The sequence below is a fragment of the Mustelus asterias genome, chromosome 9 (assembly GCF_964213995.1).
Source record: "Mustelus asterias chromosome 9, sMusAst1.hap1.1, whole genome shotgun sequence".
In the NCBI taxonomy this organism is placed as follows: Eukaryota; Metazoa; Chordata; class Chondrichthyes; order Carcharhiniformes; family Triakidae; genus Mustelus; species Mustelus asterias.
In genome coordinates, this window is record NC_135809.1 from 31272260 (window position 1) to 31288554 (window position 16295).

At 42.8% G+C, this 16295-nt stretch overlaps 1 protein-coding gene across 1 annotated transcript in view; it reads left to right on the top strand.

The window, feature by feature from the left end:
• LOC144499054 (dedicator of cytokinesis protein 4-like) overlaps positions 1-16295 on the top strand; it is a 386914-nt gene that overhangs the window by 271694 nt on the left and 98925 nt on the right. The window contains exons 30-34 of the mRNA XM_078221109.1: positions 100-248; positions 3006-3091; positions 9489-9584; positions 9975-10035; positions 15279-15372. Coding sequence (XP_078077235.1) covers positions 100-248; positions 3006-3091; positions 9489-9584; positions 9975-10035; positions 15279-15372 — 486 coding nt within the window. The remainder of the gene's footprint in view (positions 1-99; positions 249-3005; positions 3092-9488; positions 9585-9974; positions 10036-15278; positions 15373-16295) is intronic.

A 16295-nucleotide genomic window follows, 5' to 3' on the forward strand; every position in this document is an offset into this window, starting at 1 on the left:
GTAAAGGCCAGCAGCATTATATTTCCTGAATTGCCTAAGTATATAGCATAATGCCAATTGTTTAAAAGCAATGAATTGCCATTATTGATCATGCTACAGGAGAGCACAAGCTTCACTTCATTCCTGGACTTATTGGACCATTTTTGGAAGTTACTCTTGTACCCCAGGCCGACCTGCGGAATGTGATGATCCCAATTTTTCATGACATGATGGACTGGGAGCAGAGACGTACAGGAAATTTCAAACAGGTAGCGCTCTATAAGTTCAGCACCCTCAAAATTAAATCATTGCAAAATTTGTGAAATATAAGCCAAGTTCCATCTTGTCTAAAATGGTGTTTCAGGGTAGTTACATTTTAAGGGATGGCACGGTGGCACAGTGGTTAGCGCTACTGCCTCACAGCGCCAGGGATCTGGGTTCGATTCTGACCTCAGGCGACTGTCTGTGCGGAATTTGCACTTTCTCCCCGTGTCTGCGTGGGTTTCCTCCGGGTGCTCCGGTTTCCTCCCACAGTCTGAAAGATGTGCGGGTTAGGTTGATTGGTCATGCTAAATTGCCCCATAGTGTCAGGGGGACTAGCAGGGTAAATACACGGGGATAGGGCCTGGGTGGAATTGTGGTTGGTGCAGACTTGATGGGCCGAAGGGCACTGTACTGCACTGTAGGATTCTATAAGTTGTCTGGTAAATTCATTGTACTGTAAAAGCTTTTTTTAAAAATGGGTGATGTTTTAAATTTCAATTACGTAATGCAACAACAATACAACCTTCAAATTTATATCAAAAAGTGTTGCAACAAACTTTTCAATCTGCAGTAATAGGAATAAATAATGACAATTCAGATTTCCCAGCATGCTGGCTGTTAAGTGGTTAAAATTTGAAATGTCTCTGGGTGTACTTTCTGCTTTCATACTGTGAGAGGGGGAGGATGGTGGAGGAGGTGTTTTTCATTCTCTGGCACCAAGGCTGCTCGTGTTTATATATTTTACTTTAGAGACCTACTTATTGCAGTTCATTATTCAGATGTTCAAATCTATACAATGTGTGCGGGGCTATTTGAGCAATCATTCATCAGAGATGTGCACTGATCATGTTGGAAGCTGTTTTGTGTTTTAAATATGGAGTCCCACTCTCTCGATCTTGCACACTCTTGTGACAATAATTAAACATTTTTGTTGTTTAAACATGTGGTGGATTCTTTCATTTTTAAATGTTCAAGATTGATGCCATCACGTAGCGCAAAACAGTCGCAGCATTTTCTCATGTGGATCCAAGGGATGGTGCAGACCATAACATTGGAAAGTGTGCTATCCATGGTGCTTGGGACTCATCTCCTGAAGTGACCAGGCAAAACTGAAAGCAATTGCAGAAAGCTTTGAGGGTTAGTCATGGAGCTTAAAGAATGTTTGGAATTTGGGACTAGAAGAGGAAAATGTAACGGTTTGCCATGACGAATGTTTGTGGATTGATTTGTGAAAGCTGTTCCAGATGATCGAAGCATGTAGCTGCTTGGCTGGGAGTTAACACCCTGAGGCATCTAGGCAACGTGCAGATTATTTTGCGACCTCAAATATATCAAAGCTTAGAAAGAACAGCGAGATTCATTTCACTTCCTCTCCAACAGCACTGTGGGTGTAACTGTGTGGGCTGCAGTGTTCAAGAAGGTGTCTCACCTCCAGCTTCTTGAGGGCAGTTAGGGATGGGTAATAAATTCGGACCTTGCCAATGATGCCCATATCACATGAACAAATATTTTTTCAAAAACTGATTAGCCAGCAACAGGCCCTCCCAACTGGACCAAGGGGAATGTTGATTAAATAATTGATTCAGGATTCTGGGTTTCATGTTTGCTGTAATGCACAGTTTAGTTGCTGACTTGTCATTTAAGGTTGTTGGTTTTCTGACTACAAAATCCTAGTTCAGCTTTTGCTGGTCCTTCACTGTCTTTGACTGCTTTGTATACAGTTTTACTGTAGTCATGATTGATCTCCTAAGGTCGCCTTTGAGGTTGGAGGAGAAGGGCAACAGCAAGGAAGATAGGAGAGAGGAGTGTCTGTGCAGGAGACAATAGCCAAATTGGTCTTCAGGAAGCGGCTTCATATGAACATCACTGAGAATTAATATATTGCTTCAAGATTATGTCACCTGTTTCAGGCACAACTTGAGCCTCACACTGGAGCATGAATGGCAAAGCTTGTAGAAGGCGAAGTCACACCTGCCCTTTCCTTTAGTATGAACAGCGCAAAGTAGAATAAGAGCGATTGAGCTTTGCCCACGTGGCACGTTTTCTTGTACCCCCCGGATTCACCCCACCATTGACAACCATGTCTTCAGTTGTCCACAACCTAAGTTATAGATTTCCTTCCTTTATTATAGAATCAAACAACACAGAGAAAGCAAAGAGTTTTCTCATCTTGACAACCCTGATAAGGATATTGAGCATTTGCCAGCACTGCATCCTTGCCCTGGGAGCTAAACTGGTAATCACCTCCTCTGTGAACTCTTGCCACTTAGCAGAAATGTTACCTGGAGGATGTTCCACCTCCAAGAGCACCAGGATCTCCCTCATTCTGTCCACCGCCTGGAGCAAGATCTCCAAAACAGCAACATCGAAACTGGAGTCCCAATCAGCCTTACTGACAGTCATTGCTTATTTTACATGTGTTCCCTGTTGTGTGCAGCCAGAATACATTTCCGCTTTGAGGTACTGGTGCCTTCAATCAGCATATAGCCAAGGAGCTAAATGCTGGCTACCAGCCTGAATCATTAAAATGAGCAGGAAACGCTATTTAACGTGGTCCTGTCTACACAGTGAACAGATGTGTGTACCCCACCCTGCCTCCTGTGTGCCTGTTGTCAGGTGTAGTTAAGTTTTTAGGCTACCTATTGCCAGTCCACACAAAAGTGCAGCTCAAAGCATGAAACCTACAAAATATGTAACCTCTCTCTAGATATCTATTAGGAGACTAATTTGTCAATGAACCGTCTTAACATGTGCATTCTCAGGTGGAAGCAAAACTGATCGACAAATTGGATAGCTTGATGTCAGAAGGCAAAGGTGATGAAACTTACCGAGAGCTTTTCAACAGCATGTGAGTCATTCATAACCTTGTTCTTACAGCTTTTCTTTGCATTGAGATGCAATGGTGTGATGGTCTTTACTCAAATCTATTCGATCAAATCTAGAAATAGCCAGAAACGTCTGCAAAGCTGTCTACCTTTACTTCTCTTGTTGCAGTCAATTTATTTAAATTAAGATTACATTAAAGCTCCAACATTAGCTACTTCTAACCTTGCAGGTTTTCAATTTTTTAATAAAATAATAGCCAAGTTCTTTTTATTTGGAAAGAAAAAAGTAGGATTTTTTTTTTGAAGCACAGAAAAATGTTTGTGTATTTTTTTTAAAAGAAAGATGCAGTAGGACTGAAGGGCAGGAATGCAGAATAAGTGACGGCCCATTCTATCCATGGGCTGCAGCTGCAAGTGTCTGATATTACACTCCTGCCGTGGAAAATTCTATTCCTGGTCAGTTGAAGAAAGGAAGGAACTTGGATTTACTGTGGGTTAGCAGGTATCAAAACAGGAATCATTTGCCCAGTCTACGTTCCACCCCCTCCCCTTAGCACCCCATGAGTTTAATTTTTATCCTTGGCCCTTTAAGTAAACTTCATATTTTTAAAGTGCCAGTTCCCTTTCCAGTGGTTTCAAAACAATAATTGGACAATGTCTCATGATTAGAAGGCAGTTGATTTCTGTTACAGAAGTCATATGATTAGGACTGGTGATTATCTTAATTGCATGCTTTCAGTTACCTTGGTGTGCACAATATCAAACTAACAGCTCAGTTTTTATAAGCTGCTAAAGCTTAAGACCATCAGATATAGGAGCAGAATTAGGCCACTCGGCCCATCGAGTCTGCTCCGCCATTCAATCATGGCTGATAGGTTTCTCATTCCCATTCTCTCGCCTTTTCCCGTAACCTTTGATCCCCTTACCAATCAAGAACCTATCTATCTCTGTCTTAAGTATACTCAGTAACCTGGCTTCCCCAGCCTTCTGTGACAATGAATTCCATAGATTCACCACCCTCTGGCTGAAGAAATTCCTCCTCATCTCAGTTCGAAAGAGTTCTCGCTTTATTCTGAGGCTGTGCCCTCAGATCCTAGTCTCTCCTAATAATGGAGACATCTTTCCCACGTTCACTCTATCCCGGCTTTTCAGTGTTCTGTAAATTTCCATGAGATAGTATGAGTACAACAAGGTCCAATTTTGTCCCAATCTCCTACAAATCATATATGTTCCAGATGGTATTGTCAGCATCAATTCTAGAAGCGCAGCTGCACAAATTGCTATGATGCCTGTATAAGTGCAGAAGAAACATGACTATAAAATTATCAATTGTTAACACCCAGATTCATCAATTACCATTTTGAATTGGTGCTGGAATCTGATCTGAGCAAGAGTTCATTATTGTGGATTCTTTTTAAAAACTGGGAGATTTCAATTGCATTCGGTTTTTAAAAAAATCTAGTAAAATGTATCTTTACTTTCATTCTGCTTCCAATGGTTGTAAGTGGACAACTTGTTAAGCAGGCCTCTGTCAGTGCAGCTCTGAGTTCACCCCCAATTAAAAGCAGCTCGGAAATGTGTGCGTCTCCGCAGTAGCACGGCTGGGAAATTAATCCAGTCGTGAGACAATCTCGAACCTGCTTCTCTGCACAGGATTACCACTTGTGCAATGAAACTACCGAAGGGGACAAATATCAATTAAGTATGAAAGTAACTGCAGTCAAGTTGGCATTAGTTGTTGATCCACCAGAAGGAATTCTTCAGTTGTAGGCCATAAAATACAACAAGACTTACTCCAACTTGTAAATGAAAGGAAAAGGTTTAATAAAGAAAATTCATTGCTCCAACACTTGAGGTCTCACCTTGGGCCATTCCAAACTCCCACAAACCCCAGCAGCAGCTTATTTATACTGAGTCAGCTGACCACCACCACGTCATTTTGTCATTGGTTACATAGTTTACTGGATCAGCTGATCCTGACAGCATGCTACCATTGGTCACACTACAACAGCTCCAATGTTGTCATTGCTTACAGTCTAACATTAGACAGCTCCTGAATTCTTCCTTTAATTGTATGTTGGTGCAACCTGCTGCTGTTGTTCTGATCTTGGTAACTTCATTAACTGTACTTCCAATTCTAACCAGTCCCATACATTCGCATGGACATTTCCCTTGCTTTCCTGAAATCTTCCCTCCATCTACAAACTTTTACACAGACCCTCAATATGAACTCAGATTTCCACAACTATCTGGCATGTTCTTCTCCACAATACTGTAAGATTTCTTGTCACCGCTGCCTCCTTCCACCCCAGTTCTTACATCTCAGTTGCACTTAGAATTATAGAGCCATAGAACCCCTACAGTGCAGAAGGAGGCCATTTGGCCCATCAAGTCTGCACCGACTCTCCTGCAGAGCATCTTATCCAGGCCCACCCCCTGCCCTATCCCCGTAACCCATTTACCGTGGCTAATTCCCCTAACCTACACATGTTGGGACACTAAGGGGCAATTTAGTATGGCCAATCCACCTAATCTGCATATCTTTGGACTGTGGGAGGAAACCCACACAGACACAGGGAGAATGTACAAACTCTACACTGACAGTCACCCAAGCCTGGAATCAGACCCTGATTCCTGACGCTGTGAGGCAGTTGTGCTAACCACTGTGCCATCCATGGTTTAAAGACTCCTGTTTCTAAACAAGGACTTCTCTTTATTTTATATTCTGTACTGCTCGTGTTTAAGACAATCCTCCTTGACCTATTTTACGTGCCTCTGCTTTCTTCCCCTCCTTTCCACACAACGGAATCAAGACCATTCTTTCCCCCCATACGTGCCTTTTTTTTGCCATCTGCAACACAATCACACCACTGTATCGCAGATGCAACGTCTGTTTACTCGTTTCTTTGCCTACACTGCAGTGCAGAGCCCCAAACACTGCTAATGTGTGAAACAGTAATTAATGCGTGCTTTCTCCAATGAAGTACACTCTCTTCACGAGATTGCAAGATAATTATAAATGAGGAAAGCCATTTGGTCCATCTTAGCTCATCTGCACAGAATATTCAAGTCTCCCCATTGCAACACTCAGTTGGTTCTTAAATAATTGCAGGGTTTTAGTCTAAGCCACTGTATATTTGGGAGTCTGTGTCATGCGTTGATCATTCTTTCCGAAAGAAAACTGACTGATATCTATTTTAAATTGGCCCTTTGCTAACCATAAAGATGTGACCCATTGACCTTAAAAAAATAAATGATGGTGGAAACATTTTTGGACTTGCTTTTTCGTTCCATTTGCAACCGTTTATAATCCCAGCCCCACAGGAATGGCTGTGCCGCAATAAGAACCAGACATGGTGCCTTCCTATCAGATGTCAGAGTATCTGCTGCCACGCCACCCTTCCAGCCAAGACATGCCACGGCACCAGAAAATCAGCTGAGCCCATATTGTTACGGCAACTGAGCTGAGATGCAGCTGTTCCGAGCCAGACCACCTCAAACCCCATCACCCAGAAGTCACTGGATATGTCAAGGATCCCAATATGAGCATCAGCTTTGCCAGGGGCTCCGGGAAGGCAGGCTGTCAGAACTGTGGAGCTTAAGGCATGGAAAAAAAATCACCCGAGAATGACCTCAGGACGAAAAATGAACAGAAGGCATTTATTAGGCTTGCTATTAAATTTATCCTCCTCATCACATTTGACATTTTGTTCTGCAGTGTAGCTTCGTAGCATCTTCCCAATATGTCATCGATGTAAAAGTTGTCTTAGTGCTTTGACTGTTCTTTCACCGCGGGTAAGGGAATAGTGAAAGCAGCAACTAGAACTGTAAATGCAGAGGGACCTTGTGTAATTTTTGAGGTCAGGATAATGCACAGGCCAGTGGAATTGTTGAGCAACTAAATCACCCCTCTAGTTATAAGTTTTGGAGGGTAGAGGGTGGCCCTCCTGCTGTATTCTTGCCTTCTCCCTCATTGTCCTCGTCAGATGAGGGCTATTGCTGCCCGTGTTTCCTTGAAATGCAGGCTTCTGCACAGAGAGTATGTATAGGATGGAGGTGCCGTGGTGAAGTGAATGGTATGCCTCTTGACGTAGTATATTTAAGGGAGCCCCAAAACCTGTTGAGGCACCTATACCTCTGCTTGGGTAGCTCTATTATAATTCCATGGCTTTCAATATGCTAAAATGATAGAGTTGTGGTTGGGCTGCATGGGGTTAGCATGGACCATCATTTTGGGGTATCCCTTTTCATAATGGGAGTCTGTCACGGGATAAATGCAACCCAGGCACACATTTTACGCAGGTCTGTTCCCGTGATCAAACAGCAATGGAGAGTTGGATTTTCTTATTCACAGGTGCCCCAATGGTTAATACCTATGTGCTCCATGGCACCCTCGACACAGATGCTGTAAACCCTTGATCATTCTCATGTTGACTGTTAAGGTCAATGGAGACGATGTACTGGCAAGCTCTGCTGAATTTTCTTATTGCAGCTGTGTACTGCAGACTAAAAGATGCAACTGATATTTCCCCCGCAGGGGATTTTCACAGTAACTTCATTGCAGTGTTAATGTAAGCCTACTTGTGACACTAATAAAGAAACTTTATAGAAGACGGGAAAGAGTCAGCAGCATAGAAATGTAAGGCGATGGTAACTTTAAGAGTCACTGGCATAGCATGATGCTCTGGCCCAGCAGGCAACAGATCCTGTCACAGGGGGTCGCAGAGATCAGCGACAGACTTCCCGGTGAAGTGCGGCTTCCTGCACTTCAGATTGATTCGAATAAAATGCCTCTTGGCCTGACACACACTGTGCTGGCTAAGGCCCCCTACCAGCAGCCCACTGAACTCTGTCTTGCAATAGGTCCGGTTGACAGCTGCTGTTGTCAGAGTGCTGGCTTCTGAGGCTGCTGCTGTTTATCCCTCCATCCAAATGAAGCTAGCAGTAAAAACAATTGTGATAAGCAGATAGAAGGTGTGGAGAAAGAAGCGATCTGGATGCAGGGAACTCCCTCAGCCAATCCAAATGACATGATGGCACACACATTCTCTGATCCAGTTACCTGCAGGTGAGTGCCCAGTGCTTCAGTGGCTCAGGCCTGGCTGCAGGCTATGGCGTGACGACTACTGCTGTGTGGGACAGTCTGGTCCAATTGAACTGCTGGCACCATGGCCAATATTTACTGAAGGGGTGGCAAGGAAGCAGATGTCCTGAAGGTGGGTAACATGCACAGTTCTTACACGGTGGAGACCTCAACCAACTCCATAAGTTGCGTGTTTAAAATGTCGATGGGCCTGTTGGGATGCAGCAGTAATGACTGCTTTTTATTGACAAACCTTCCCCACTTCATTGCAGTTGGTTGTGAACAAAGTCAAAACTGGGTCTTTTTTTTTGTTTTGCTTGTGGCAGCTACAGAACCAACACAAGAGAATTCTTTGGTTATTTAAACTCTGTAAAAAGGAAAACTCATAATACTATCAGAGAAGTTTCTTGGATAATCTGTATGTTCTCACCGTTTTAATTACTAGCCAAGAATTTTAACTTGGTACGAGCAATTTTTGCAAATGCACTGGAAAAACAGGAATAAATAGAACATTTTGATTAAAGGGAGGATCACGATATTTTCACAGACTTCACAGTCAGAGAGAATATGTCATCTCTTATGTAATGCCCAACACCAAGGGATTTTCTCACTTTAGGAGAAATATGTGGAGCATTTGAAAATTAAAATTGAATCTAGATTGATATTTAAGCAATTCATGGTTTATTTTCAATACCCACATCGCCCAATTCATATCACAACCATCCCAAAAGTAAATTTGCCTTTCGTTAAATGACTTTCAAGGGTTAACATTAAGACCATAACAGTTCCTCAACTCGCAGTCTTTTATGCTCTGTTGTGATTTGATATAATTAAATGAACTGTAAAGGTAAATTCTCGTGTCAACCACGTAAATGCGGTATATTCCTGTTAAATATTTACTTTTCCCATAGCAATTATGCTAATTTTACTTTTTTAAAAAAAAAGAGAGAGCCAGTTATAATGACAAAATAAGCAAAGAAGGTTGTAGCCATGACAACGTACTTTTGACGCAGACTGCTGCTGAGGAGAATCTGTCGCTATTGCTTCTTTCATGGATAATGTAAAAATTCATTTGTTTTGCCAATGCTTCCCGGATCTAGAATTCCACTTTTTGGGCCTTACCCTAGGTAAGATGTTGTTACAATTATATTTTACGGTGCTTACTGTGATACAATATAACTCGTGAAATGCAGATGACTTGTGTAACCCATTAGTGAAATAATTACTACTTGTGCAATGTGAGACATAACGAAATGTGAATCGGGGGCTCGTGGTTGCAATGCACTTGTTCCAAAAAAACCAGGTCAGAACACTGACAAATTCCTCTCTATCTGCAGCCTGCTGAAGAAAATTGAGAGAGAAACCTGGCGAGAAAGTGGTATTTCTCTAGTAGCTACTGTAACTCGCCTCATGGAAAGGTTGCTGGATTACAGGTGAGACTTGACAGCTTGGTTTTTCTTCTCTGCAAGGCATGATCAAATTGTGTTTTGAACTTGGACAGAATATTATAGTCTTAATACCTGTATTTATATTAAAAATATGCAGGAACTGAAATTCATACATTTTAGCACTGTATCGTTTTACTGATTGCTACCTAGTGGATGTACGATTCTTGCTGTGTTTTTAAAGATAACACTTACGGAGTTAACCAAAACATGCTTGATGCTGTTTTCTTTCCTTTTTTTTGCGTTATGTGTTGTAGTTGCATATTTTTCCATCGTGTAAAACAATTTACCCTGTGAGTGCGAACGTCCTATTGATATGCTAAGATCTGCAGGGGACACTGGTAATGTGAATAAACTGTAATTGCTTTCCATTTTCAGAGACTGCATGAAAGTGGCAGAGGTTGATGGCAAAAAGATTGGCTGTACAGTTAGCCTGTTGGTCAGTATCTATTTAATTCCTCTGTTCAATCCAAAAAAGGGACAGTTCTTGAATATATCAACCAAGTCTCAAAATCCTGGAATGTTAAAAAGACGTTTGTGCCACTTGCAGTTCTAAATTTAATTTGATAGAGCCATTGCTTAGGGATCAACACGGGCCAGCATGGCGATACGTAATGTTGGTTTAAGCTGACGATTGCCAGTGCTACTGAAATTCTGACTTTGACGACATCTCCAATGGATAAATACCAAACTGAAGTCTGGTGGCTGGCCACAGGGAAGGAAATGGTGCTCCACTAGCAAGTGGTTCAGGGAGAGAACTGTCTGCCACAGCGTTTGTTCATTCTGTGGAGATCAGAGGAATGGAAAGAAGCATTTTCCTTAACTCTTGAATGCCACTGATGAGTTATCTTGTCGGCTGTGTTGCTGTTGCTGCAATGAGAAGGCAAAATCTATTCTGTCGTGGCTCGGATTGTTGCTGTCAAATGTTGACCTTCGGAAAGACTCAGACCTCTCAATACAGTTGACTGAAAATCCAGCTTTTAAAGTTGGTTTTCAGCTAACAGGAGGTTCCACTTCCAGAATGGATTGTGTGGCACAGAATAGAAGAGATAAATAAGATTATTTAATGTGTTTCCTTAAGGGAACGAGGTGTGGAGATGGCAGATATTTACTGAGAAATTAATGTTAAATAAACAAGAAGGAAGAAGAGAGGTATCATGCAAAAGCAGTTTATTCAAATATTTTAAATTTCAAACTTTCTTTTTATTTTTCCAACATAGGGTTAATATTAAGAAAGATAATCCTGACGTTTAAGTATTATAATCTAGTTTATTTCAACATCACAGTGTACAAGCTGCAAATTTGAACTCAATATCCAACTGAGAAGCTTGTCAGCACTCTTGAGGGTGATAACATATTCTCCCTTGTTTGTTCCGATCCTCGAGCTGTTTGCATCTTTCCTTAGACCTCCTCTGTTTTGAGGACGAAACTGTGTGGGCCAATCAGCAGTAGATACACTAGTTAGGCTTTAAAAGAAGCCATCCATTTGCTGCTCTGTGGTCACGTGGTTCATTTATGTGTCTTGTTTATTTCTGCCAATGTACCTAACCATTTTTGTCGATGATTTATCATAGTTTTAATGTTCGCCTGATCCAGTGTAGAGCTTTCAGTCTGACATGTATAAACCTCATTCTATTTGTGCCCTTATCCCCATGTGTTATTTCGCTCTAATGAGAAAACATAGCATGGGAACTTGGTGATTATTAAAATCTGCATCGTTTACGTAACAGACCACATCCTCCCTGAAACAAAAAAGAAGGAAGTGACAAAATAGTATTGGTGCTTTGGTTTATTAGAACACTGTTTTTATTTAAAAGATTTGGGCTTGAATGCTCTAGACGCGTGGGATGAAATTTGAGTCTCTCTCTGACTGTGTGAAATGAATATTTCAGTCTCTGCATTGTCCACAGTCCAAACATACCCACATTTGGCTACTGATTTGGAAGTCCTGTAACGCAATATGGGAAATGTATTTTTTCCCCCTCCATAGGACATGGCCATCACTGGCCACGCCAGCGTTTTTATTGCCCATTCCTAATTGCCCTTGAGAAGCTGATGGCCTTCTTCAACCGCTGCAGTCCATGTGGTGTAGGTATACCCACAGTGCTGTTAGGGAGGGTGTTGTAGGATTTTGACCCAGCGACAATGAAGGAACGGCAACATAGTTCCAAGACAGGATGGTGATGGTGTTCCCATGCACCAGCTGCCACTGTCCTTCTCGGTGTAAGAGGTCATGGAAGGTGCTGTCAAAAGAGTCTTGGTAAGTTGCTGTAATGCATCTTGTGTTCGGGACCAAACCCGAAATTCCAAGCTATGTTATGAAGTTAGCTTAAAACCTAATGTTATTTGATTTTGGCATTAGTGCGAGCACAAGGTATTTTGCTACAGGTATGATTCTATTAACCCACTTGGAAGTTTTTATTAAAACAAACTTTATTTAACAACGTGGTGAAAGTATAACACCGAATTAGCATAACTCTTATCCATTAAAATACGTAAACATGACAAGATAGAATTCTTAACGGCTAGGTCTGTAGTGGTGCTACCAAGCCACTCTTGGTGATGGACATTGAAGATCTCCACCCAGTGTACATTCTGTGCTGGTGTCACCCTCGGTGCTTTCTCCGCGTGGTATTCAATATGGAGGAGTACTGATTAATCACTGAGTGGTTGGGAGAGGTTTCCTTGCCCATGTTTGACCAGATGCCATGAGACTTCATGGGGTCCAATGTTACAGGTCTGGCTTTTACCAGCCAGGTAAACGGTTGGACCATCTAAGCAGGCTTCAAGGTTGGGAGTGTCGGGGCATTCTTTAGCCTACGGAGCAGATCCTCCACTGGAAAATGCCACTACCATGGCACCAACTGTCCTCAGCCATCCCATACTGAGGCCTGCCTCCTGACCTCAATGTCCCCAGGACCCATTTTTCTGTTGTTGCGGGCACAAGATCAGCCCTTGTCCTCTGGGCGCAGTCTCCATAATAGCCACTGTTAGCAACGGTGCTCCTGAGCTACAGCACTTGTAGGCAGGTAGCCTTCCATAGGGGTTGCCACCAGAGTTACTGTCATACTTAATTGGCCACCGACAAAATGTGGTTCTAGGTACCACCGTCTACTGAACAGGGGTTGCCCCCCTCCCGCACCCCTCACTGTTGTTGGCTCCGGTCAAAGGACTTCTACCACCCCCACAAAATTCTAGCCATTGATAGAAACATAGAAAATAGAAGCAGGAATAGGCCTTTCGGGTCTGCTCCACCTTTCATTTTGATCATGGCTGATCATCAAATTCAATATCCCTTTACCCCAAGAGCTGTAGAAACAAGGGGGACAATTCTCCCATCCCGCTGCACTAATTTTCTAGCGCAGCGGAGTGGGAGAATCCTGTGGCTGGGCATGTGCAGGATCCACACGTGTTCCCGCCACATCCACATCTCCCAGCGCCGGATTTCTGGTGCTGTCAGATCCGCACTGAAAACTGGCGGGAAGACAGGTAAGTAATTTGAACCTTTATTTAAATGTAATTCCAATGTAATTAGCAGGCCCAGGACTGAATTCCCCTGGCCTGCTAGCAGCTCTCACCGTGCCAGAGTATTTCACTCCAGCGGGGTTTACAGTAGCTCTCCACTTCCAGGAAGCTAGTGGCTTGACCCTGCTGGAGTGAAGGGAGTGGGGGTGGGTCAGGCGCTGGGAGGGGTGCCCTCTGGGCAAGGGCACCCTGGCAGTGCCCAAGGGATAAAGTGCTCATTCCCCGGGGGCAGCCTGGCACTACCCCGATGGGCGGGACATATGAGGGGTGGGACACAAGGGGTGGGGCCTAGGGGCAATTGGTAGGGGTGGGGGGGGTCCCACTGCCACTTTGCATTGGGATCGATGGGGGCAGGTGGGAGGGCAACGATCAGGGCGGACTGGTGGGAGGGTAGTGGGGATTGGCACTTCAGAGGTGCAGTGGTCTGGAGATCGGGGCCGTCTGGGATATGGGGGGGCCTGGGAATGATCGGGGGGGGGGTCGTGATCAGGCCGTGCAGGCGTTGGGGACAGCATTGTGGGGGGTCCCGGGCTGGCCAGCGATTGAGCTGCCAGAAAACGGGGCACTGACAGTTTGGGGCCACTGCGCATGTGCAGAGACCCACTGGTTTCAGCCTCTCGGGTGGGAATAGGTCCCACCCCCAGAAATCTAATTATATTCACGCTGGTGGCCTCTGAAGTGCACAGTCTGTGGGAGATTCCAGTCTGATCTCCCGCTGAAAAAAAACAGCGTGACTTACTCCAGCTTTCCCGTGAATTTAACACTTAGAATTTTTTGGGCGAATCCTGCCAATGATGTTGAAAGTTTAGCATGAACACATTGTTGAAGAAGAGCAGAGAAAAATTTATTCTTCTTCTGGTTAGTGTTACTCTGAAAAGTCCTTGATTTTGCCTAAAATGGAAACCATATCCACAAACGAGCCTCACTAAAACTGACTTTGCCTTCGCTCAATTCCACAAACATAATGAGCCCTTGTGGTTAGGTTACTTCTGGTACAATTTTTACAGCTCAAGGTTACACTTTACATTTGTACTTGGATAATACTTTCTTTATGATTTTTCCCTGAATTGGTGTTGTCAGCAACATTACAGTAGCCTCTGATAGCAAGCTTATTTTTTGTGCTCATTTCCATTACCAGTGGGGATTTAGAAACTACATATTAACCTGGATCTTTTCAATAATGGTAGAAATTAGAAATAATAATATTCTACATCTCCATTTGCTCAAGAAGTCTTTTTACATCAGATTGATATATTGAGGCAAGGAAGAATATACATTGGGAAAGGCTCTATCACTAAAGATTAGCTACAGGGTGGATATTTTAATCAGTGGGAAATGCATTCAGAAATTACTTATGCATTCCATTAATACATTAGAACAGTGTCAGAATATTAGGAGTTCATACAACTAAGGTGGGGGCAGCACAGTTGTTAGCACTGCTGCCTCACAGCGCCAGGGACCAGGGTTCAATTCCGGCCTCAGGTCATTGTCTGTGTGAAGTTTGCACATTCTCCCCATGTCTGCATGGGTTTCCTAAGGTGCTCCTTTTTCCTCCCACACTCCAAAGATGTACGGGTTAGATTCATTGGCCATGGTAAATTGCTCCTTGGTGTCAGGGGGATTAAGCAGGGTAAATAAGTATGGTTAAGGGGATAGGGTGGGATTGTGGTTGGTGCAGACTGGATTGGCCAGATGGCAGCTTCCTACATTGTAGGGATTCTATGATTCTATTGTATGATGCTTAGAGATTTTAGCATTATACCTGATGGAGTTTTGTCATTCACCCAATGTTGTTTATGGCAGTGTTGAATTTGTTTCAGATGAAAATGCAACATCAATATTGATCCTTTGGCGAGGTTATTTGACTATTTAAAAATTGTCTTATTAAGAGTATCCAGTTACTCTATTATGTTTTGTATTTCTTTACAATTTATAGTATTAGAGATGTACAAAAGCTAGTAGTTGTGATGATGTTTCGTGACAAGTAATATTTTGACTGAATTTTATTCAGTATTCAAAAGGTTGGGTGTCACAGAAACAGACAGCTACACTGATAGCTAAGTTTATGTAAGGGAATCCATGGATCTTTGTAAGCTTAAACAATAAATTTTAGATGTACAAATATTTTCTAGTAACTGATTTCCAATTGATTTTCAGAATTTTTATAAAACAGAAATAAATAAAGAAGAAATGTACATCCGTTACATACATAAGCTGTATGATTTGCATTTGAAGGCACAAAACTTCACAGGTAGGTTCTGCTTTAACATGGAACAAAATTATTCGTTCAGACCTCTAGAGTAACAGCTTAAAAAAAAAGTAATAATTTTTCAGGGTGTATCATTAAGGGTGACTATTTCGTTTGACAATGCCTTTTATGTGGGGAAAATTGAACCCACTGAATGCCAGGCCTGAAAGGGTTATGTTGCCCTCCTAACTTGGGCATTCTATATAAATGCAAGTTATTGTTTTCCTTATGTATTCGTAGCTTGAATTTTCAGATAAAAGTTACATTTGATGAGCTTACATTACTTCCACGATGATTCATCCTTTTTGATTTTTAAAAGGATGAACGGATAAGATGTGGGGTTACGGGAATAGGGCCTGTGTGGGATTGTGGTCGGTGCAGACTTGATGGGCCGAATGGCCACCTTCTGCACTCTGTGATATTCTAAGAGCCTCTCGGCCCTTTCTGAGAGTAAACACGGTGCGTCTTCCCCTAAAATAGCAACACACGTCAACTTGCAAATGACTTGACACCTGACCTGCAGCATAAACTCCCTGAGGTGCTTAAATGATGAGGGGTTGGGATCTGCAAATCGGACACTGAACCCCGATTGGGCTGTCGGGAATGCGGGATGGGAAAAAAAGCAGCTGATATTGTGGAAAAGTTGAAGTTTTTTTAGGTAGGGGTTTGAAAGGTGAGAAAGACACACATGATGGTTTTCCAACGGGATGAAGTGGTAGTAGAAGTGGGTGATTGTATACAGGTGGAAATAGCTGTCAAGGTGATAAACTAGGTGTAGACCTCAGTGGTTAGGCACTAATATTTTAACTCTGGTGGGAGAGGGTCCAGGAAGGGGTAAAGATGGAAAGCATGTTCACAACTCGTTCGGTAAGTGGTGTTTTGGTGCCAGGTTTTGTGGCATGTGAGTGTTCCACAGTTGGGAGACT